Source organism: Takifugu flavidus, chromosome 21 (genome assembly GCF_003711565.1).
Source record: "Takifugu flavidus isolate HTHZ2018 chromosome 21, ASM371156v2, whole genome shotgun sequence".
NCBI lineage: Eukaryota > Metazoa > Chordata > Actinopteri > Tetraodontiformes > Tetraodontidae > Takifugu > Takifugu flavidus.
In genome coordinates this window covers 1,887,895-1,911,902 of record NC_079540.1, presented here as the reverse complement: position 1 = coordinate 1,911,902, position 24,008 = coordinate 1,887,895, and the positions used below count along the sequence as shown (strand labels likewise).

General features: G+C 44.7%; 4 protein-coding genes across 5 annotated transcripts; 2 read left to right on the top strand and 2 right to left on the bottom strand.

Annotated features, from left to right (window-relative positions):
• Positions 1-4: 4 nt before the first annotated feature.
• On the bottom strand, positions 5-5,202 carry adnp2b (ADNP homeobox 2b). The gene is made up of 4 exons (XM_057020092.1): positions 4,840-5,202; positions 3,957-4,076; positions 3,595-3,699; positions 5-3,506 (listed from the first exon to the last, which is right to left on the bottom strand). The coding sequence occupies exons 2-4, from the start codon at positions 4,062-4,064 to the stop codon at positions 885-887; spliced, it is 2,835 nt and encodes a 944-aa protein (XP_056876072.1). The 5' UTR covers positions 4,065-4,076; positions 4,840-5,202; the 3' UTR covers positions 5-884.
• Positions 5,203-6,835: 1,633 nt separating this feature from the next.
• azin1b (antizyme inhibitor 1b) lies at positions 6,836-12,863 on the bottom strand. Its single transcript, XM_057020093.1, has 11 exons — positions 12,668-12,863; positions 11,781-11,924; positions 11,186-11,376; positions 10,887-11,060; positions 10,505-10,677; positions 10,144-10,357; positions 9,959-10,033; positions 9,518-9,683; positions 9,325-9,434; positions 8,277-8,482; positions 6,836-8,188 (listed from the first exon to the last, which is right to left on the bottom strand). The coding sequence occupies exons 3-11, from the start codon at positions 11,285-11,287 to the stop codon at positions 8,113-8,115; spliced, it is 1,296 nt and encodes a 431-aa protein (XP_056876073.1). The 5' UTR covers positions 11,288-11,376; positions 11,781-11,924; positions 12,668-12,863; the 3' UTR covers positions 6,836-8,112.
• An 820-nt stretch (positions 12,864-13,683) lies between these two features.
• On the top strand, positions 13,684-19,814 carry LOC130517896 (V-type proton ATPase subunit C 1-A). 2 transcript variants are annotated; one of them, XM_057020094.1, is made up of 13 exons: positions 13,684-13,875; positions 14,665-14,840; positions 14,917-14,984; positions 15,110-15,195; positions 15,303-15,397; positions 15,505-15,596; positions 15,808-15,906; positions 16,036-16,104; positions 17,537-17,629; positions 17,945-18,038; positions 18,150-18,247; positions 18,332-18,455; positions 19,062-19,814. In XM_057020094.1, exons 2-13 carry the CDS (start codon positions 14,709-14,711, stop codon positions 19,158-19,160), a joined length of 1,149 nt encoding a protein of 382 aa, XP_056876074.1. In that variant the 5' UTR covers positions 13,684-13,875; positions 14,665-14,708; the 3' UTR covers positions 19,161-19,814. The 2 variants fall into 2 exon arrangements, with proteins under 2 accessions (XP_056876074.1, XP_056876075.1); XM_057020095.1 differs by having other exon boundaries at positions 13,705-13,875; positions 14,630-14,840.
• Positions 19,815-20,182: 368 nt separating this feature from the next.
• si:ch211-215i13.3 (brain and acute leukemia cytoplasmic protein) lies at positions 20,183-22,825 on the top strand. Its single transcript, XM_057020098.1, has 3 exons — positions 20,183-20,466; positions 20,659-20,783; positions 21,512-22,825. The coding sequence occupies exons 1-3, from the start codon at positions 20,334-20,336 to the stop codon at positions 21,626-21,628; spliced, it is 375 nt and encodes a 124-aa protein (XP_056876078.1). The 5' UTR covers positions 20,183-20,333; the 3' UTR covers positions 21,629-22,825.
• Positions 22,826-24,008: the final 1,183 nt, after the last annotated feature.

The window sequence follows — 24,008 nt, the reverse complement described above, 5'->3', positions numbered from 1 at the left end:
GCCATAAAAGAAAACCACTTTATTTTGTACAACACAAAGGCTTTGGACATAATTAGAATGTGTATTTCTCCCAAAATGTTTCCCCTCTAGTAATTATAGAAAATACATGTTTAGTACAAAAACAAATAGCTGTCAGGAGAACAGACGGTGTACAGTCAGCTAAATATCATATGTTGGGTCTCTCTGGGTAAATTTCCAAGAGTCAGAGTGAATATTTAGACCTCACAATGGCACAAATCTGACAATATAAAGGCTCATGCAAGGACATGAGAGGTTTCAAATTTTTTAATTCTGCAAAACAAATAATGTGAATGTCACAACTGAAGCTTAAAGAGAAAAACAAACTTCCAATATGAGGCGTGACACTGCGGGAGTTGGAACTGTGAAGGAAGGGGTGACGTGGGCAGGTAAACATGACAAACAAGTAAACAGCTTCAAGTGTGTAAAAACCAATTTGTGGAAGAAACGGCGAAGGTGGCAACAGTTCCGAATACACAAAAACTGGAGGTTAGGTTTAAATAAACGGTGCAAAAGAGAAGAAAGCAGCTCCAGCCACTGAGATGCAACCCTGCCTCAACAGTCCGACACCATAGTTTCTGAAACAATAACTCTGCATCTTTATATTGTTCTCAAGTAGCATCAGAACATAGCATTGTGCTAACATGTAAATTAACTCTGGACCTTTTCTATTCACCTCTTATATGAACTAAAGGCTACATGGAGAAACTGCCCTCACGCTTGATGTGTACATTAGAGAATATTTAGTGAGCCGCAGGTGGAACGTTGCTAGTAACTGAACAGAAAGGCCATATCTGACGTCCGTTATATTCTGGGGACATAAATATTTGCATTTTCTTAGCTTCTACATTCAGGAGGCTACGGAGTCATTCCACCTGTTCCCCTTCGCCGCCCCTCTCATTTTCGTTCTCCATCCGTTCCGGGCCGTCGCCGCCTTTCTCCGCGAGTTCCGTTGGCGAGCTGTCAGCGGGGTGCTGTTCCGGGACGAAGAGATTGTGCTTGACCCTGCCCAGTTCCGTCATGCTGAAGCCGAGGAGGACGGCAGCCGTGTTCCTTTTGAGGCTCTTCATGCACCTGCTGCGCTTCTTGCTGAAAAGGGCCACCAGCTCCGCTTTGGTGAGGGACAACCTCTTGCACAGCTCCTCGCTCTCCACTCGGGTCACGTACGGGTTCAGGTTGAAGTACTTGGAGATGAAGTCTTTGCGCTCCTCACTGCTGCGAGAGTCCTGCTGGCTGGGCTCCGCCAGCAGCTTCACCGGGGGCTCGACGGGGACCACCGGTTCCAGCGGAGCCCCGACCTTCTCCTGCTCCCGCCTCTTACGCATGGCGGCCTTGTGTTCTCGCTCCCGCGCGTTGGCTTCGATGGCCTGCTTCAACGCCGCCTCCAGCCTCCTCTTCGACTGCCGCTCCGCTTCCGTCTCCGTGGGCTGCGCCTTTGGGATCACGGGGGCCGACACCAGCGTCTGTTTGACGGTCATCCCTTGCGGCACTTGGAGGAAATAAAGCCCAGAAGGCTGACTGGGCGGCTGAACCGGCTTCAGCTGCGGCTGCGGCGGCGCCGCGACAACTTTGGGCGGCTGCGACGGCTTCGGGGAGCAACGGCAACGCTGAATGTGGAGCATCACGGCCTGCTGCGTGACCTTCCCCGTGTACACGCCGTTGCAGTATATGCATTTGAAGGCTTCGGTCTTGAGGATGGCGTGAATAGTGGGGGCCACGAAGTGCTTCTGTTTCAGGTGCTCGATGTGTTTGGATTCGTTCTGGAACTTTTCGTCACAAAAGGGACAGAAGGAACTGTTGATCTTGACAGCAGCAGCGCAGATCTCCGGCTGGACGATGGCCTGCAGCTTGAAGTACATCAGCTCCAGGGAATTGGTTACCAGGGCGAGATTGACCTCCACGTCTCCCAGGATCTCTTTGGGCGCCGAGGTCTGGAAATCGATGCGGGGGAACAGGATCCCGCCCACGTTTTTCGAGTGGATCTTGTACTTCTGCCTCAGAAAATCACAGTACGCCTTGCTCGTCGGATTGTGCTGCTTTATGTGCTCCACGAGCTGTTTGATTGAGAAGAACAACGCCGAGCAGTGCAAACAGCTCAGACCGTGCAGCAGGTGTTGGAAGATGCTCTTCTCCGAGACCAGAATTTTGCAAGTCAGGCATTTCATCGTCTTGTCTGGCATTTTCTTTAAAAACGCCGCCCGCGCGGCCACGTTTTCCGAACTGGACGCTTTGGATTTTGTCTGGTGGGCGACTTCTGCGTGCAAGTCGAAGACGTTAGAGGGGAAAAGTTCGTTGCAGAAAGGACAGGTAATCCACTTCTTGGCTTGTGTGCTGGGGTTGATCTGCTCGGCGGCTTTGACGGGGGGACTCGGAGAGGTAGGCACGGCGACTTGCAGAGGTGCAAAAGTGTACGTGGGCAGGCCGTTCACCCTGTTACCGGTCGGGATCAGGTGACTCAGCAGAGACTGCGACGTCAGCATGGTCCCTTTGAGATTGGCCGCGTTGTTTGCGACCACGCCGGGCTTCGGCACGGTTGCAGGTCCAGCTGCAACGTTAGCTTGCAACGCCGACGGGAGGAGAACGTTCTGCGGTTTCAGAGTCTGCTGCGGCGTCAGGGTCACCGGCGCCTGTTTTATAGTCACGTTGGACACAGTGGGAAGCTGGACCACGGACGGCCCGTGGGGCAAAGCACTTTGGAGAGCGATGGTGGCGCCAGGCCGGAGCAGACCTTTAGCCTCTGCGCTGGCTAGCTGCACCAGCGCCGATGCTTGGGGGGGAAGAAATGCTTGGTTGGTTCCGGGGGTACAGATGAGGGTCGCGCTGTTTGTGGCTCCCGATACCTGCTGTAAGGCTAAAACAGTCCCCGCAGCTTGGCCGTTGCTGGGCAAGACCAACGACTTGCCGCTGAATATCTGAGGTGTCTGCGTTTTCGGAGCGATGCTTGGAAAGGTCACAAACAGGTTGTTCCCGTTAGCCACCGATTTGATGGTGTAATTCTTGTTCTCGCAGATCAAACTCTGAACTTGCGCGTTGACCGAGTAGTGCGAGGGCTCGACCAGCATGTGGTGCAGCATTTGGTCGAGGGTTCCAGTGTTCACCCGGCACACCTTGCAGCAGTAGATCTTGGTGGTGGTTTTGCCCTGCTCGTTCAGTCTGTACCCGATATACTGCTCTGCTAAATGTTCCAAGTGTTTGAGGATGATGTGCTTCTTCATGTTGAAGACAGAAGCGCTCGGGAACGCGCACTTTCGACACTTGTAGCATTCCCTCCGCGCCGGCGCGCTGACGGCGGGCGAACTGTGGAAGAAGAAGATGTGCTTCTTGACGATCCTGGGGTGGCCGATAAAGACGCACTGGGAGCAGGACGCCAGCGAGCACAGCGCGTGCATGTCCGCGTGGCAGCGCGAGACGTGGTTCCTGAAGTTGTGGATGCTTTGCGAGGAGTACTTGCAAACGTTGCAGCACAGGGACTGAGATCGATAAGGCCACTGAACAGAGGACATTCAAAACAGCGATTGTTAATCAACCCGGTATCAACTCGGTATCACCGTGGGGGAGTAAAACGTCAAGCCTCACTTTTTTGTGCAGTCTGCCACCATATCCATGGGTGAAGTCGTACCAGTTGGTTTCAGCGAACGCCTCATCTTCGTCCGAGATTTTCTCCAAGTTTTTCTTGAGTTCCTGCAGCGTAAAATCACAAGCAAGTCGAGTTAGGAAAGGAAGGCTCCTCCGGCCGCCCGTGCACGAGGCAAGCAGCAGACGCTGTTAGCATGTTAGCCGTGAGTAGAAAAACAGCGATCCTCATGGGAGGCCTGGATGTGTATCAGAGTTCAGACAGCAGGTGGTTCCGACTCCAACCCCCCACCCAAGACCCAAACAGCATCACCAGAACGGGGAGGAATGGAGAGAATGGCTTCCTCATTCTAAAACCAGCGTACCTTTTGCAGGTTTTGACAGTCCTCCAGACCGATCTCGCTTAGGATGTTTTTCACAGCTTTGCGCGCCTTTCGGATCTTCTCAATGTTTCCAACAGGAAGCTGATACATTATTAAAAATCCCTGTAGAAAAGACAACAGTCACCACAAACTGCCTGGAAATGTAGACAGATCTGATTGATGAAAAACAGTTTTTAAAACACATTTTTATCCCGTTTATCTGAGGCACCAGTTCATGGGATCGGAGAAGGCATCGGCACTGGTACGAATCCAAGAATCAAGCGACAAAACTGTTGATTTCTAGTTGAAAAGTCTGCACTGATGTTCTTAGGAGGCTCTTTAGGGTGCAGCTCTGGCTGCAGACGCCCAGCAGGCCCCCTTCAGTGCCACTCAGGAGGTTGTTAACTCCTCAAACCCAGGGAACATGCGTCCTGGACCAGGCTGCTGGAGCCAGATATCAAACACAGAAAGTGAAGCACTCCTGAGTCCTCCTGGGTGCAGCGGGTTCGCACCAACAACCCAGCAGCAGTTCTTCCAAAGGCAACAGAAAGGCTCCAGTTTCCTATCAAACCAACCTGCTGGGAGCGAAGTGAGGCTCGTGTAGTAAGTATGTAGTAACACAGCAGTGATGTGCAGCACGTTAATAACAACCCTCCTGCTCACACAAACTTCTGGAGTTGCACGATGTTGAATTGTTTCAAGAAAAGCGTGCACACCCCGGCCCCTTTGGCACCGATGCCACCCAGGGAGTTGCTGTGACTCCTGCCCTCATTAAAAACGCCTTCCTCCCACCCCCCACCACCCACCATGCTGACAGCCAAACGCCGGGACAAACCCGACGTCGCCGCCGCCTCCAACCGCGCACACCTGCACCACGGGATCTTACCGCGTCCGATCTGCAGCTCGGGTAACGTTCGCCGTCGCCGTGCCCCCCCTCAAACAACGTTTTCCCCACTTCCTCCGGCCCTCAACTGTGCGTCGGTAAGCTGCGTCCGCTCCCAGTGGCGCCCGCGGATCCTCACGCCAGCGCCGGCAACATCCCGTCCCCGCACCGCGGTGTGAAGAATGTTGTCAAATGCGTGCGCGGTTACCAGCGGGCCATCAATAGAAGTTCTGGTTTTTTTTTTTTTTTGCTCTTGCTTTTGTCCCTTTCTTCCCCTTTTGAGGAAAAAAATGGCGCTTAAGTTCAGGATCTGACGTAGCCGACCTCATTTGCATAGCGCACAAACTGACCAATGGGAGTCTTTGGTGACTAAAAGCTGAAAAAAAGTTTTTCTTCTTTTACCAGGACTGTTATCCATGGTTGCGGAGTGCCGCCGGATCCAACTGATGATCCTGTTTTGAAATCTCCTGCAATAAGTGGTTCTTTAGAGAGCGTCTGGGATCTACAATGAATAGCTAGGTATGGGGGCGTGGCTACTGCGAGGCCCCCAGACGGTCACGTGATATGTGACCAAGGTTAACCAATGAGGCGTCTCAAAAATGGGCTAAATGGGCGGTCCTTGTGTCGTGACGTCACATCATGCTACATTTTTCAGCCAGTTAAAAATGACATCATTTTGATAATTGAGGGGAACTAAAATTGCTCTTTTAGCTAGCTTGGTGTTCAAGACTAAAGCAATTTAAACTAGAAAAGCACTCGGAGAGAAGCTTCTAAATCGCCCTCTTGTGGAGGTTGTTGAACTTACAAATCACTACAAGTTAACCAGTATTGGTTTTGTAGTATAGTTTGTATATATATTTATATATAGGCAGTAGCAATACAACATTACGAAGGTTGCTTTTGATCAAACCCATTTGGATTCGGAATGTCACAAGTCCCTGTCCCTCAGGAACACGGAACACTGCCATAACGGAACTCCTCTGTTCTCTGGCCCATTATCAACATTTTTGTTGCTAACAGGCAGTCAACCACTAACTGCCACATAACCTCCATGGCAGAGAACAAAAAACAAACTGACCAGCTACTACCACATTCTAGCGTATGCTAACTGTTGGTTTCTGTGTTTTGCGATATCAAATATGTAATTGCTTCTTAAACTCTTAAATCTCCAACTGAATAATGTACACTTGGCTATAACGTTTATAGCACTAGCATGCTATCTCACCTACGCTCAAGCGAGGAAGTGCTGGAATTGTGGCCTTGACCTTTCCCAAGAATAACAGTTAGCACGGCAACTAATCTCAGGAAAGTGAGTAAATTTGCCAGTGACAGCTATGTATACTTTCTGATAAATTTATTTGCAGGAGTATATAATTTGATTTGGTGCGCGAGTTAGCGCTGAACGTTCCCAGACCATCCACAGTTGCCAAACATGATCAAGGGGTCCAATTTCCACAGGCCTAAATTTTGTTAGTCATATTTGATTAAGAAAATGTCATTACTCACACATCAATCGAGTAAGGCCTAAAAACTTAACGATGGAGCTAACTCAGGTGGTTGGTGCTAACTTCGCCATACTTTGTAAACCACCATGCATCAGGAGCAACTGTAGGATTCTGATACTGGACAGTTTTCAGGAACATCTGCCCTATAAAGGGTAGTGGCCGCTTTTCTTGCCACTGCTATCATGTAACATGTCTTTAAACATGCTCTCAAACATGGAGTGAAAGAGACATCTGCAGTCAAAGCCTCCATTCATATCCCATCTCAGCTATGATTAAAAGAGCCTCTCAGGCTAAGCAACACGGCCAATTGCCTAATTACCACAATCATGTGTTAAGTCATGTCGCCAAGTGGTTACTTGACTTATAACCTCACACTTGAACACACTTTCACATATGTTTAGCCTCTTTAAGAAATTTTGATTTCAGATCAAAAAATATTGAATTCCACCAACCAAGTGGGCAAAGAAAAAAAGACACACACACACGCAAGAGCATTTTGGTCAGAAGTGTATTAAATTAATCACTTTCATTACTTTAACAAGCACAATTTACAGTCAAAAAACAGGCTATGGTCCATTGATGCCTTAGATAAGCAGGTAATTAATACATTAATCATTTGTTACACAAGGGCACAAAACTTCAAAAACTGCACCTTTGTTAGGTGGTGTTTGCATTGGTTGACGCTTCAAATGTTGCTGTACACGACTGCGTTACGTCTCTTCACAACGTCAGAGACGTGAAAAGTCTGGCCTGTTACTGTTGTGTGCGCTGATACAGAGCTATTTAAACAACCAAGTCAGCATTTCCTCTAGAAATTTAGAAGCTCCTAATGGTCCAAATTATAACTGAACACAGGTTAGAATATATAAAAAGTAAGAACATATCAAAGATCTCAAAATCCAGAGCTGCATTGGTAAATGTGGTTTTTATTTTGCCCAAAACAATGTTGTTTTTTGTTTTTAACCCAGATTCACTTCATTTTATTCAAAGCAGGGCGTGCACCACGATGCATCGTGCTTTTTTTTGGGAGACCTGTGAGGTCAGGAAGTGGAATCACAGCAGTTTCTGTGGAGCATTAGGAAACGCTTCAGTACGTTATCAGGGAAACACTGTTGGACAGGTCAGAGCAAAACACCTGGGGAGAGCCCACCTAAAGGAGGGGCTCTGAAGACGCCCCGCTAGGATCTGAGGCCAATAAATAAAAATGTATGGAGGTGACATCATGTTGCAATTAGAAACGATGAACAGTGAGCAGTTTAAAGTACAGATTCCATATGACACTTAAATCCTCTACAGACTAAATGTATTTGTTGTGAAAAGACACAGGATTTACATGACAGATGACTGATCGAAAAGAAATGATTTCATTAGACTTTTTCTGTAAACTGAATTTGATTTAGGAAACAAACTACCCCCGAGACACGGGGGCCCATCTCCAATGAGTCGTCCATTTTGTTGCATAATGTCATTTGATCCGGAGTTCTTTTATAGCTGACAGATTTCTTTTTTACAGTCCAGAGGGAGGAGCAGAAATGAAAACCTTCAATAGTAACTTTGTGACGGCCAGGGTTATATCCAATTCAGAGGTATAAAAAGATCGAATTCCTGGGAGGAATAACTGAGCACGGCATTTCTCAAGACGGCTGGAATGTTGACTACATTTAAGCCCCGGTCCTGGCTAACTCGCCTGACCTCTCCTTTCACAAAGCAGATGAAAGCAGAGGCCGAGGAGGAGCTGTGCAATGTAAGCCAGGATGGGGCCAGAAGGTAGTTATGCACTATACTGAACCATGGAGAAATTCTTCATGGCATTATCCAGTGCTACTCCAGCCTCCTGCATCTCAAACCTGTGGGAAACACCAAGGACAGGAATGAGTTCTCTCCAAATTCTTCATACATCTGCTTTGCTGGCATGCTGACACGGACCAGACCTACCAGTCAGAGGTGGAGACCGTGTAATAGACGGGCAGCTGGAGGGAATTGAAATCCTCCAAGCCACAGGCTCCCATGTTTGGGAATAGAAGCCAGTCTCCGACACTGAGCTCAGGGAGGAGGCAGCGCTCCACCACATGATCCAACTGGTCCAAGGATGGACCCCACAAGCTGCTGGGGTACAGCGCCTCCTCAGCAGAAAGCACATGCTGGACAGAAGAAACAAAGAAGCGTTACTGATTGGACTTTTCTTCACAGCAGTGGCAAGCTAAATAAGGAATACGCCACCCACGGACATTTCCTCTATCGTCAAGTCATCTCCAACCACGTGGAAGCCACAAAGCACTTTTGCAACAAGTTAATATAGGAATGCAGTCACAGGACCCAGCCGGCCTGGGGAGCTGCCGTTTAAACGATCTTACCCTGAAGCCATCGCTCTAGTTTGATCTGCCCCACCAACACAAACCGAGGCGTCGCCATCAGCCGACAGTGACAAACGATTACCAATCTACCAGCATCGCTCTGATATGTACATCAACTACCAACGCGATGGTCTCCATACATGGCCGAGGATTTTCAGTCTGCTCTAATTTGGGTGCCCCTGAGTTCTTTTATAGTGCCATTCTGATTTCCAGGCCCTTCTCGCTGTGCAGACAGAAGACACCACTTTCCCCTATTATCACAGTTGGCTCATTTCATTAGTAAAAGCAATCCTGGTTCCTTAGTGCAAAGGTGCTGCGCAGTAGTGGGATGTAAATACCGGTGGCTTTTCATTTATTAGTCTTTCAATGACAGGGGAGATGTGCCCAGCCTAAGAGGGAATGCATTTTAACAGACACCCGCGGCCTGTGCCTAAAGATCCTGCAGCTTCAAAAGCCTCGGCTGCATATGAAAAGACCAGGAACCAAATTCAGTCCTCGATTATACATATACTAACCCAAGTCCGACCCTGCTTCTCTAAATGCGTGACCCATTTCCATATTGAAAAGAGAAGCGCCATCTGATGCTTCAGGAGCGTGTGAACGGGGCTGAATCGGGATGATCTACTGACCTTGTGCACTGATGGGGCAGAGATGGAATTTCCCAGCAGCTTGCAGCTGAATGGGCCATAAACACCTTCATTCATGTAGTACAGGAACTCGGTACCTTCATTGTTCTCACCTGTATGAAAACACCGGGTCAGAAATCCAGAAATGGAGTATTTTGTGATGGATCAAAGAAAAACATTGAGTCAGAGAAATCACCTTGAGCCAAGTTGTCCCAGTGGTGGTTCACCATCTTTTTGCCGATGACAGCGATGGCCAGACAGAAAGCCGAGGCCACGTAGAAGTTCCCTGGTTGGGCCAACACTTGCACACCAGACAGTGGGCTGAAGTACGCGTCTAGCAGAGGCTTGAGTGCAGACTCCACCTGCGATCACATAAAATAGGCTTTAGAATGTTTTCAAAACGAAATTCTGTTCAATTTTGGATATTCAGATATTGAATTATTTTGAAATAAAAGCCTACACTTAAAATATCAAAAATAGAGGCAGGCCCAGTATGTATGGTCATGCATTGCGTAATTAATGATCAAAGAAGAGAATAAAATGCGAAAAACTGCTAAATAAAACTGACACTCTGTTAGTGATATTACCACTTTCAGAGAAAAACATACAAGAACCACAAGACAAGCTGAAACCATACCTGTCTGAGCTGGAACTCTGAACCAGTAAATCCACTACCAATATCCAGAAGGTTCATGTTAAAGCCCAGATCCACCTAAACAGCAACATTAAACAAATAGTCCCAAAGAAAGTCCAATCAGATCATGAACCTAAAGGAAATCTGGCGCAAAGTCATAATTTTGGAACCCCAATCTGTTGACATACCCCCATGTCAAACACACAGCGAGCATCTGACAGCGCGTGGGTGTAGGCCTCTTGCAGGTCTTGGCAGGAGCTGGGAATGTGGAAGGACACACCCACCACCTGGAGTTCCAGTTCCTTGGCTGCTTCAAGCAGGTGTCGAGCGCTCTTCAGAGAGAAGCCGAAGGTCATGCTGGTCTCTGCGGCATGGGCTTGGGTGGACAACTGCAGCAGTAACCTAATAGCAATCAAAACAGGAATGAGACGCCAACTTAAAGGCACATTCTACCCAAAAATATGAGACACCCAATTTACCTGCAATCAAAAGGTACAGGGTGAAAGAACTTTTAAAAAAAAAAAAGTAATAGCGCTCAAAAATCCTTACTTTGCATTTGGGTGCAGGCGGGAAATCTTGATCAGCTCGGCCTTGTTTTCACACACAAGGTGTTGAATGTTGTTCTTGGCTGCATACTTGATGTGCGCCTGCTGCTTGCAAACACCTGACAAGATGATGGCTTCCGGTGGAACACCGTGCTCCAGCACCAAACTCATTTCAGCCTAGGTATAAAAAACAGAAATTAACAGAGTGTCTAAACCCCGAAACACAGCGAACAAAAAAAGCAACAAATCTGTTGCATAACTGGAAAAGGTGAGAGTTAATCTGAAAAGCAATTAAATGAGTGACTGTAATTGTGCTTTCATAACAGGATGAAGCACTGTGCAGCATGTGTTAATGATTACTTAATTGTAGGAAGTTAAAAATGTACCTTGTTGACACAAACAAAGCCCAGACCCAAGGAGGCCAGCACCTCAATCACAGCAGGGCTACTGTTGCACTTGACTGGGAAATAGGGCTGGAGCAGTGGCGAGACGCTCTGCCAGCACACATGCTGACGCATCAGCGCACCCAGGTCTCCCACCACAAAGGCAGTCTTATCCACCTGATAGGCATGGGGGGGAAAAATGTCAGGGGGGAACAACAGGTACATCCAAATTTGATCAAGAGAAGATAATTTGGGTAATATTTCACTGGAACCTGATTTTAAAAATGTGTTGCCAAACTGACCAGAGTCTGTTCACAGATGTGTCCATCAATTACATCTTCAAGAGTTACTCCTCCCTCAAGGAGTTCAATAGTGTAGTTGGGTTTGTCAGTGAGTCCTTTCATCTCAACCGTATTCCGCTAAGCCGACAATCATAAAGAACGAGTTCAAAAGTCACGACTGAGCCAAAGGGGTCCTGCCGGTATGCAACAAACTGGAAAAGAGAGGAGAGAAGGGCCGTTAACTGCCAGGGATTTTACATTGATTTGAGCACGTAACTTAGTGCCATTTTGTTCTTGGATACAATTATGAACCTGGTTAATTGAAATTTGAACATCTTCAATAAAGCGTGAAGATGGGGGCATCACAAAATGTCACTTTTCTTAATCGACATAACAGATATTATTACAAACGCAATAACTTTGACTCCTAATTTAAAAAGACATTGAAAATGATTTTGCACATTTGCCCAAATGACACTGAAAACACCCTATGTACTAAAACACATCAACGTTGCATAACGCCAGTTTGTTAACCAAAACACTGATCCTGGACTTTGGCATAGTTGTGTGCATTTCTGAAGAGCGAGCCGTGCACAAGGAACTCTGTGTGACTTACATGGACAAGTCAGGAGATGGACCTGTCCCACTATCAGCTAGGATCCCAAGGCGGCTCAGCGTTGAAGTCAAAGTGCTCCCTGTAAAGAGCCGCCCCTAGGCCCACCGGATAGCGCTCATACACCTGTGCAGAGACTGGGGAGCCCTGAAATACAAAAGACACACAAATCATTATTTATCTAACAACAGAAATCATATGGATAGATGATCACAAGCTGACAAATAGCGTGTCAAAGGTTGTCACTACCAACCCATCGTTATAAAGTTATACACAAGTACATCCACACAGTTGCTGCCGGAGCAAAAACTTTAATGGATCAATATGTTTGGCAACTTCTGTTGACGTGTCTTAAGTTTAAACCCCGTTAAATACGTATTGTTTGATTTATGGCTGAGCTATTACGTCACGAGTACCTCTTTTAAACCTTAATATCGACAAACCTTTCCAGGTGTTCTAGTAGAAACGACGTCTCCGGCTGACAGGTTATATCATTGCTATATACGCCACCGTAAGAATGTGTGTGTTTTAAATGTAAAAAGAATTTAAAAATAAAAAACATGGACATTGATATATGAAACGCCATGGCAGCCACACACAGAACAGCTAATGTTAGGCAAGACGAATGTAGCATGTCGAAGGAACACGTTAGCAACATTGCTGTATTTTGATAATAAACCCACCAAACTCGGCTCTAAAATAAGATGCACGTAAACCCCAGAATGAGACAACCACGTAGCTTTAAAATCCGCGCATATTTTTATTAACAGCACGTCATAAAATACTGGAATCATTCAATCGCGCCGTTATGTGCGGCAAAGACTAGCCCGCCATGTTACGTCCGCCTGCTGAACCCAAGGAACTCGACCCGTGCATTGCGTTTTACTTACGTGAGATAACGGCCAGAATGTTTTGGAAAATCGTCTTCTCTTTTTCGGCGGAATTTTTAAAGAGTAGTGGGGACAACAATATAAGAAAGAAGACGGCCCGTTTTTGCCATATGTTCAGTTAAGCGGACAAGTGTCGCTGGATTCACGTCGTCGTCTTCTTCTTCTTCTTCGGCTGATGGGTGGAGAACTACTGAGCCGTGAGGGGAAGTGGAGAAGGCAACCAACGGTTAGTGGGCGGGGCCATGTCGCTACTTCCGCCAATGAGCTTTCACAAATCCTGTGCGCTCACACCAAATATGTATTTCCGGGTGGACACAGACGGACCGATAAGTCTCTGGCGTTACGTAACCGTAAACTTTCCATTGATGGATAACTTGCTCTCACAAGCGAGAACATACAGAAGACAGCTGAGATGTAGCTGTTACTCTAGGCTATTTCACATAGTACACTTACAGGAAAGTGGTAATAAGTTGTTAGCTGCACTGACACCCACGATCGTGATTGAATCCCATGAAAGCAGCTATTTTGCCAGGGTTTGCAACAGATTAAACACTGACTTCTGCTGGATATACATTCCTCAGTATTTTGTGACATTTGTTTATTTGTATTATGGTTTGTATTATGGAATTGTGCTTTTATTTTACCTCTTTAGGGTCATATGCATTTTCTGCCACTTCAGAATTCCTCTTCTTTTTTATTTACTGTAAAGTTTAGGTATTTGAGTGTACGAAAAAGACATTTTCAGCTTCTTTAATGAAAACTGCTTTCATGTTTTGCTTGCAAAGGCAAGCACTGATCTTAACGCCACATTTTGTCAAGTAAATGAAAAACAAAATCATATGGCCTTACCCAGTGCTTTATAAAATAGCACAGTCATTTAAAATGCTGAAATGTTTCCATAGCTGTCTGAAAATCAGCGTACTACTGAAATTTAGGTGAGCAAATATGTATTGTCAGTAAGGTCCAAGTCATTTCGTGCCCTGGAATACACCAGCAGTCATTGGTCCGTGAAGGCAGCATTAGACTATGCGCATGCGCAAAACGAAGGTCCTGATCAGCTGACCAAGTTAGCCTGTCGTTTGTAGGACCATTGAGTCAAAAAAAATCCAACAACCTATTACTGAAATTATTATTAGATGAATGGATGCTGCAAATATTTAATTGAATTAAATCGCTTTTGCCAGGTGTCGGAGTCGTTAATCCCGTTGGTGAGTACGATATTATACCGATTGTTGTAGTCGTGACATTGTGAGATGGCAATGCAAACAAGCTGTTGTCTCAAGCAAGCTAACAGGGAATTTAACCACTCGTTGCAATCAGTTTATTTTGTTGCCTCTTCGTATTTTTAGTCAACAGAAAGAAAATCAAACCTAACGAGAAGCCACGGTAGATCCGCGTCCGTAATAATGAACGCAGAGCTAGAATTTAGTATTCAATTCTTTTCGAGAACAGAAACTGGTCATGTGACAGTCATTCGTCAGACATGGACATGTGAGTGTCCACACTCATGATTAATGTCCATCCACAGATACAGAAATGTCTAAATTAGAAAAAGGGACAACTGGGTATTTCAGTGGGAAAAGTACCCCTCATGTAAAAAATAAATATGAACACTGTAAACTTTTTGGAATTTGTAGTAGCTCTTTTTTTTATTTAGATATGCACAATGTTGACTAATGTAAAACAACATAATTTCTATTATAGGAACATTTAAATTATTATTGGCCTTTGAGGTTTTAAAATTAAAGTGACATATTACTAATCTGTACATGGAAAAAGTATAACTTTGACATATATTTAATAGTACATTTTCTTTTGTTCAGCAGTGCTTAAAGTCTATATTTCAGCGTGAAGATATAAGATATATTTTGTTCAGATAACAATCAGCCCTCTATTTTGTTTACTTTTGGATAGTTTTCACGTGTTATTAGATCTAAATAAGATTGTGTTGCCGCTGTACAGCCGTCTCAATCCTCCTTTTGTCACCACACCGTCAGTGATTTCTTCACATCAAAGTGGAAAAAGCTTCTTCCCAGCAGCCATGACAGAATTCTGGTTAATCTCTGCTCCTGGAGAGAAGACATGTCAGCAGACCTGGGACAAGCTGATGATGGCCACCACACGATCCAACAACCTTTCTGTTAACAACAAGTTCAACATCCCTGATCTTAAGGTGAATCATTCTCTGTTTGATGGTAACCACAGGGAATCCCTGCTCAATGTTTTGATGTGTTTCGTTTTCATTTTAGGTTGGGACACTGGATGTGTTAGTAGGGCTCTCAGATGAACTGGCTAAACTGGATGCATTTGTGGAAAGGTAACTTTATGAACTGTCAACATCTGCATCCATTTGGTTGCTGTAAGATTCTATGAGGGATAAAATGTCTGTCGTGAGGGACGTGAGCACCTAGAACCCTCTCTTTACTCTGCTTTCTTTTTCAGTGTGGTGAAGAAAGTGGCTCAGTACATGGCTGATGTTCTAGAGGACAGCCGAGACAAAGTCCAGGAGAACCTCCTTGCTAACGGAGGTTATCAGTATCATTCCTCCCTGTGTTTACCAAGCTACGAGTTTCAATGTTAATTGTGTAGACAGCTTTCGTAAATACTAATGCGCATTCTTGGTCTGTGTTTACAGTTGACCTGGTTACTTATATTACCAGATTTCAGTGGGACATGGCCAAATATCCAATTAAGCAGTCACTGAAAAACATCTCTGAAATCATCTCCAAGGTATTTATAGCATGTCTATGCATAAACACGCATGCATTCCTCCACTATTTCGCCGGCTTCTCTGCTTTTAATTGATATTTTATCTGGTTATCTCTTCTTTTTTTTAGCAAGCCTCTCAGATCGACTGTGACCTGAAGGCCAGAGCTTCGGCCTACAACAACTTAAAGGGAAACCTGCAGAACCTGGAGAGGAAAAATGCGTGAGTTATGGGAATACTTCCACATGATGGATAGAATCTCTTGGATCTGTTGTGTTTTATCTACTTCCTGTATGCTCGCTTGCATTTTAATACAGAACATCAGAAAATTCTTCCTTCCAGAACATAGATGCGTGATATTGGCTGTATGCAGCTCCATGTGCTATAAAAATAGGCCTTATGCATTACTAGCTCTGAACACTTGTATCTTTAGGGGGAGCTTGTTGACCCGGAGTTTGGCAGATATAGTGAAGAAAGAGGACTTTGTGCTGGACTCAGAGTACCTGATTACCATGCTGGTGGTCGTCCCAAAGTAAGTCGTTTTTTAAAAAGACATTCAAATGAATAATAGTGCAACAGCTCAGCAGCAGAAGTGTATTTTCTTAATAAATAAACTAAACTAATCAGACTCATCATAAACTTTATTGTTCCTCCGCCATAGAACAAATTACGCGGACTGGCAGAAGACGTATGAAACCCTGGCAGAAATGGTGGTGCCACGGTCCACTAAGTAAGGATTACTCCATCTTCACATTTGTTACATTTAGGATTAATCAACCATACAGGGGGCGCTCAGGTTATATAGTCTTTGGCTGATGTTATGAGGATCATTTTGATTTGTACGTTTTTTTCCTGCGTAGTGCGGTCTTGACATGGGACGTTTCCAGTGCAAATTTTCCAGAAAATCTTCCATGGCTATTATTCACACATGACCCTTTCCATATAAAATGCTGGGATAGGCTGCATGTGTGAATGGGGCCTTTGTATTGGAAGGCCGATAAATCCACTCTTTTGGAAGGATAATATTTATGCTGTTTACGGACATTGTGATTAAAGTAACCTTATTAAATTAAAATATCTTTTCCACTGCTCTGTAAACAAAAAAGGGTGTCCATCAGAGGGGGGAGGGGGGGATCCAAAACCACAAAGAAGCTTCTGCTGTTGCAGAAGTTTGATGGTAGCCTCCTGATTCTCGCTGGATCTGAAAATCACCATTTCAAACATGAATCACGAGGGTGCCAGCGCTGTGATGAGTGGGTGTTTTGCTGCAGGAGCCACTGGAGGACTTCCCAAATTGCCAGTGGTATCAGGAAGAAGGAAATTTAAGTTATAAAAGTCTCCAGAGAGGAAACTTTAAACCTTGGTTGCAAATTTTAAACTTAGATTCATGCACTTCAGAGTCCTGGCAGACGTCTCCAGCTGTGTGTAATATTACTCCTCAGTTATTATCAGTCACTTTTGTAATGTAAAATGCCAAATAAATTCCATTCTTGAAATTGGAAGGTGTTCAGGGCACATTTAACTAATAGAATTTGTATTTCACTAGATGTCGCCAAATCATACACATTGGTTCTTCAACATAAAACCGGTGGACACTGAATATTGTGCATGTTACATTGCTATTGTTTATACGTTTCATGATCCAAAGGTTAAAAGGTCAAGGAAAGGACCCGGCCTAAAATAGCCCTGAGAATATTCTGATAAGCACTGTTGTTTTGGTAAAAATGATGTATTTAAAAAAACCATATCTATGTTTTTTCTTTTGCCATGATGACATTTTTTCCTCTTATCTTTGTGGCTACAATTAAAAGTACTTTATGCTTGACCTGTTAAAAGATTGGAAAATTATACCCATCTTTATGCAAAGCAGTTGACCTTTTTACTAACGTGACAAGATGAGTTGAGGCGTGATGTCTGCTCAGTGCAGTGTGGCAGCCTAGCAACCTGTAGCTCTGTCAGACGTATGGACCTCATGTGTCACATTATCACATTATTATCTGGACATTATCGCTATGCGGGAAATATTTTTGGCCAGTGCAGCAAGGCCAGAGACAATTTCTTTCTTATTTTAGATTTTCGTTTTTTCTTTGTTTCACATTCATCCCATATCGTCCCTATTAAATGTGTGTTTTTGACGCCTGGTCTCCTCACGTCTCCACCAGGCTGCTGTTCGAAGACAACGACAGCGGCCTGTTCAGTGTCACGCTCTTCAGGAAGGCTATAGACGACTTCAGGCACCAGGCCAGAGAAAACAAGTAAAGTGATATTTTATTTAATATTTAAAGGGATGGAAATGCTATTTATTTCCCTGCTCTGTTTGTTTGTCTTGTTGGCCTGTCCTGCCATAATTAGCAGTGTCACGTAATGATTGACGCATGCTTCCTGCTGAAGATTTAACTACAATGCAACGCGCTTGTTACGCTCTGAAAAGTATTCCATAATAAACACGATATCCCCGGCCCTTGTCCGCCTCTCCAATTAGCACTCCAGCGGGATCTCTTTGTCTGCGCGTTTAGATAGCTCGTTTCATATGTGTGTGTGCTTCAGCGTCTGTTGATCTCTGTGTCTAGGTTCATGGTGCGTGATTTCCAGTACAATGAGGTGGAGATGAAAGCAGACAAAGAGGAGATGACACGTTTGTCCACAGACAAGAAGAAGCAGTTTGTATGTGTGCTTTTTAATCTGTTTTAACTCTGTACTTTGGACAGAAATGTAGCTCTTATTTTAAGGACGCAGCAGTCGTTGCTAATGATATTAAAACTTCTGTCTCTGCAGGGGCCTTTGGTTCGATGGTTGAAGGTAAATTTCAGCGAAGCCTTCATAGCGTGGATTCATATAAAAGCACTGCGCGTCTTTGTCGAGTCCGTGTTAAGGTGAGCCAGCCTGGGAAGAGGAGAATGCTGGTGTTCCTCACATTTAAGATATTGATCGCTGCTTTCCTTTCTTGTGCGTGTCAGATACGGGCTGCCAGTGAACTTCCAGGCTATGCTGCTTCAGCCCCACAAGAAGAACATGAAGAAGCTGAGGGAGGTGCTGTATGAACTGTACAAACACCTGGACAGCAGCGCTGCCATCATTGATGTAAGTCGGAAGCAGAACCGCTCAGTTCTGCAGGAACACACTGCGATTACCTTCCGTGTCTCGTGCTTCCACTGCCGGGGGGATGGTGATACAGGTTAAAGTCAATGTCTATGTTGTAGGGTTCCAAATGGTAATAAAGTTTTCACTATAATCGGTGCTTCAAGGTTTTTCACTAGAGAGACACCTTCTATGAAGTTCGAAAAGTCCAGTCTGTAGGGGACTGGGCTGAGAAGCGAAGGGTTCACGGTTCGAGCCCCGGTGCGGACAAAACATGGGGTGTGTTCTGGTAGCAGGGGAAGGTGCCAGGGTACCCTGCCGAGGTACCCTTGAGCTAGGAACCAAGCTCCAAAATGCTCACATGGGGTCCTGCGATGAGCAACTCATTCAGGGGTGCATGCTGCCTTCACCCGTACGTCCAGCACCCTCCCTGTGACCTCCAAAGGTCAAGAAAAAGTCATCAACATTTCTCATATTTGAATATATCACTTAATCATCTGCCGGCCCTCCTGCTGCCTCATTTACCTGCCAACAGTGGAATAATCAGTGTTTTCCTCTTAAAGCACTGGTTATACTGGTTGTAATTCTAATTCTCTCTTGTGTCTGCAGGCCTCCATGGACATCCCAGGACTGAATCTGAGCCAGCAAGAGTATTACCCGTACGTTTACTACAAGGTCGACTGTAACTTACTGGACTTTAAAGTCTAGATGATTGCTGCTGCAGATGACGTGACGTCCTCACAGACCCAAGCTTCATTTTTTTCCATTCCCTACTTCTGCTGTTTTTAAACCATCCGCTTCTTCCTGTTTTCCTTTTTCCATTTCTCTTTAAATCCTTGTCTCCTCGGGAACAAACGTTCCTGACCAATGAAGTTGTTGATCTCTTCGTGTTTTTAGATGTGAATCCATCACATTCCTTCTCCACCACACACGACTCGTGCTCATTCTTTTCTGCAAAGAAAATCCATTTTATCATTTTTTTCCCCTTTTGACTTTATTTAAAGTAACAGAAGTGGTTCCAGTTTTGGGATTGAAAGGGGAGAAAAATCTGTTTCTTATATATAATATTTATTGAAAGCCTTGAAAATCAGTGACCATGTTTCTGTTTGTCCGTTTTTGAAAGTGACGTGATTTTTAGCTCCATATAAAAGAGTCCATGTGTAGATGTTGAGCATCAGGTCCTTGAGCTGTAACGCTGTGAAATACTGCGACATTTCACTGCAAAAAGAAGCAATACGTCTGCTGACTGTGCTCGTATATATTTAGAGAACCCGTAAAAATCAATAGGTTGATGTGCAAATACTGTCTGAAAACAACATCCTATGTAAATTAAATGTGAATAAAATGGATATTCTATGTGAATCATGCTGGACTTTTGCTTTGTTATGTAAAAACCCCCGTAGCAGAGTTGTAAAGAGATGATTATTATTGGTCAATAAATAGAATCATTGGATCAAATCTAGAAATATGAATATATTGAGTTCCTTTTGGTATATACTTAAAATAAACTTTCAATATTATTGCTTTCTAACATTGCTAAATTATCATGTGGCATTAATTAGTAATTGAATCCTTGTGAGATAAAGTTACAGTGCTGTAAAGTGTTGGCCACCCTTGAAGCCCCTTCACACCCCCATGACGCACATGTCTGTGATGCGCGCAGATCAGCTGTTGTCTGTGAGCCTCCTCTTCCTCCCTCCTCCTCCTCCAGCATCAGCAGCAGCGGTGAGAGGAGGGGGGGGGGAGGAGGGGGGCGGAGGGCTGGAGCAAACACGGATGTAGCCGCGAACACGGATGTAGCTGCAGCGGCGATCCGAGCAGGATGCTGCGGCTGTAGGGAGCCCAACTGAGCCGTGTCGAGGCGCGCCCGCCTCCACCTGGATGCTTTTCCAGATGGGTTGTGGAGGGAGTCGGGCAGACGCTATCATCGAGCCGAGGTACCATGAGAGCTGGACCAGGGAAACCGAATCGACGTGGCTCACAAACACGGACGTAGAGGCATCTTTCGCAAACGGTAAGAGCTGTTTTATTTTTTTATCTTCTTTTCGCAGTACACGTTCGATGCTGCAGATGTGCTCAAATAACGCCGATGATATTCAGAGGAAAAGGCAGCTGTCAACTTCCTGCGTCCTCTCCATCACCATCCAGTGCAGAGTGCACAACAGCCCGTGTGTGTTTCAAGTGTCGGTGAACTGTGGTTTATAAGGTAAAGCTTTGGAGAGCAGTCTGAGGGAGAAGAGGATGGTGACCACCGGCACCCAGTGCGGGAAGCAGCCGCTCACATCCTCCAGCTCCAACCCCCAGAGGAGACCAAGGCGATCTCTGACTGAGGTGGGTGAAGCCAGGTTTTAGGAGATGTGCTTACACACGATACTGCAGGAAATATTAATATGCTTATATATTCTAGGTGGACAGGTCAGACTGAGTAAAATATGGGTTTTATTGAGTTGAGGGTACAGGCGGCGGATGGAAAAAGTAGTCCCAATCCATATGATATAAAGCTAAAATTAAGCCAATTAGATAATAAAAATGATCTGATGTTAAAAAAATGTACTGTCAAAGGGGTCTTAAAGATGTATTAATGCATGGCCTACTATTAGTTCTTAGGATATAGGATCTTTTGGGACGATTAAGGTCACACTTCTGCCTCTTAATTTTAGAATAATTTATGGCGTCATGACCGTTAAGGGAGAAAATTTGGCACTTACAAGAATTTAGAGATTTTGGGAGATTTTTGAGAATTCTGAGATAATATAGAATAAAATAAAATAACTATTCTGAACGAATTGGATTTTTATTTTAAGTTAATCGTATTTGGGGGTAAAGAGTGAAATTCAGTATAAAACCATTTTGTTCCCTGTTCGCTTTAGGCTTTTACAACTCCATCCTGCATCCATACAGCTTTATTTTTTTAATGTTGAGCTGAAAATCGAGCTTCAGCTGAGTCAGGGCTCATCTGACACCTCTGCCCACTCACTCTCTGTCCCCTGTTCTGGCATTTAAATGACACACTCGTTACAACAACAACAAAAAAAGCAAAATCTCACATCGTTTCACAGCAAACCACCCGTGACTCTAAACGGAGGGCATCAAAGGAGGCTGGCGCTGTGTCTAAGGACGTCCAGACCGTCGGGCTGAGCGCCGCTGGAGATCCCGAACCGATGGAATGTGTCTGAGCAGAGATGGACACAAGCCAAGACTGTGCCGAGGAGGTGATAGACGACCAGAGCTGTGCGCTGTTCAGCAGAAGATGGGAATCTACTGGAAAAACCCGTGGATGCTGTTTGCTTTTGACTTTGGCGAGCTGTGCGCCGACATGGACTTGCAGTGCAAGCACCTGCATATGTTTCCTGCCCAAACGTCTTGGGATGCTGCATCTTTTTGTGCCATTGCAAATGCATGCCTGAAGCTGAACGTGGCTCCAGAACCGTGTTCTCAAACTCCACAGGGCTTTCCCTACGGCATGTGCTATACTGTGATATGCCAATTTTAAGAAGAGCAGAAACGAAGGAGTCATTATCTGCACTGTGTGCGTGTGTGGTGCGCGTGTGGGCCCTCCATGATGAACCTGCTTAATAATTGTGCAAGTACTGTATATGCATTCAATTGTATATGATCACTAGTACGGGAGCCAATTACCTCAGTTTGTGTGGTTTTAAGACCCTAAAGTGCTGTTTAGAAATGGAGATTTAGAGGTTTGCAGCTAGAAGAGCTGCAGGAAGACTGTATTTTCCAGCCTTCGCAAGATAAAGAGTTTAACACACCTGCTTGTGCCTACAATTTGTCTTCATCGGAACCCTCCAATGGTGTATGTTTATGTTCAGTTTACAAGGACGGTGTTTCATTCGCGTGTTGTTTTGCATGTACAAAACAGTATGGGTTTGTTTTAGTGTTTGTGACAATCCAGCCACACATTGCGAGAAGATGGCCGTACATAAATATTGCCTGTGTGGAACACATCGAAACAGATGAACTGCACTAAAAGTAAATTCAAGAGGTGATTCAGGTTTGTTCTATGTCAGATTATTATTTGACCAGCAGATGGCGCCGTAGACATGCTTTACTAATTGAATACGTCAGTATTAATTATTCATTTTCCGGCATTTTCCTTATGAATGGCGTATTGAGGGCTTATATACGGACCACAGCAACATCTTTAAAAACCCACTGAACATAAGAACTTCCTGTGAATACTTCCGGATATTGGAGGGCAAAGCTGTTGGTGGCAATGTTTGACCTCACATTTCTGCTTGTGAAACCTGTTGCTTGTCAGGAGTTGGAATGGGTTACAGCGAGCCTACAGTGGAAAACATTTGAAACCCTGTGATCTGCCACGATTTTCTTGAATGAATTAAAATTGCTATTAAACTGTTGTGGGAGCGATTGTTGTCATTTCTTATGAACAGTGAAACTGCAAACCAAATCCATTTTAAAACACCTTAAACGTAATGTGTAGAGCTATTTCCAAAAAAACCGGAAATAAACCATATTTTCTAAAAATAAAAAATAAAAAAAAAGTTGATTTAATAAATGAATTATATTCATTATTACATGCGGACAGTCAGGGATGCACCGCTCATGCGCAAAGGTGAATCTACGCCTTTCAGAGTGAAATCAAAATTCAAATTATTTTAAATTGTTTTATCACTGTCACGCTGAAATAAGCAATCGCATTTGACAATCTTTACCCGTTGTGTGAGCCATAACACAAAGAGATGAAACATAAAAAATATGAATTATTTCTGTATGTATGTGTTGCTCTCACCAGTGTTTTCAGTGTAAATCACCATAGTAATTATACAGAAAATAATCAGCCACCTTCTCTCAGTGTTTCTTTTTTCATCTACTGAAAAACTGCTAAAAACTAAAATCTGTACATTTTCCATCCCTGTGAGACAAGTCCCTATCACAATTAATGTCACCCTCACATGGACACAGAAGAAATTTGCCATCAATCAATCAATCTTTATTTATATAGCATCTGTTACAATTAAAATTGTTTCTAGGCGCTTTCCAGAATCCCAGGGCCTGACCCCCAACAAGCAACAGTGGCAAGGAAAAACTCCCCTTTAACAGAAAGAAACCTTGAGCAGGACCAGGCTCATGTAGGGGGACCCTCCTGCTGATGGTGGGGCTGGGTAGAGAGAGAGAGAGAGAGAGAGAGAGAGATAGAGAGAGAGAGAGAGAGAGAGAGAGAGAGAGAGAGAGAGAGAGAGAGAGAGAGATAGAGAGAGAGAGAGAGAGGAGAGGAGAGGAGAGGAGAGGAGAGGAGAGGAGAGGAGAGGAGAGGAGAGAGGAGAGGAGAGGAGACCAGAATTCTGAGAACGGAGCGGTCTATTGGGCTGATAAGGTATCATTAGCTCCTCCAGGTAGGATGGAGCTAGGCCTCTGAGGGCCTTATAGGTCAAAAGAAGGGTTTTAAAAATTATTCTAAATTTAATGGGCAGCCAATGAAGAGACGCCAGTACAGGAGTTAGGTGATCTCTTTTGTCAATACCTGTCAGAACTCTGGCTGCAGCATTTTGGATCAGCTGGAGGCTTCTTAAAGAGTTGTTT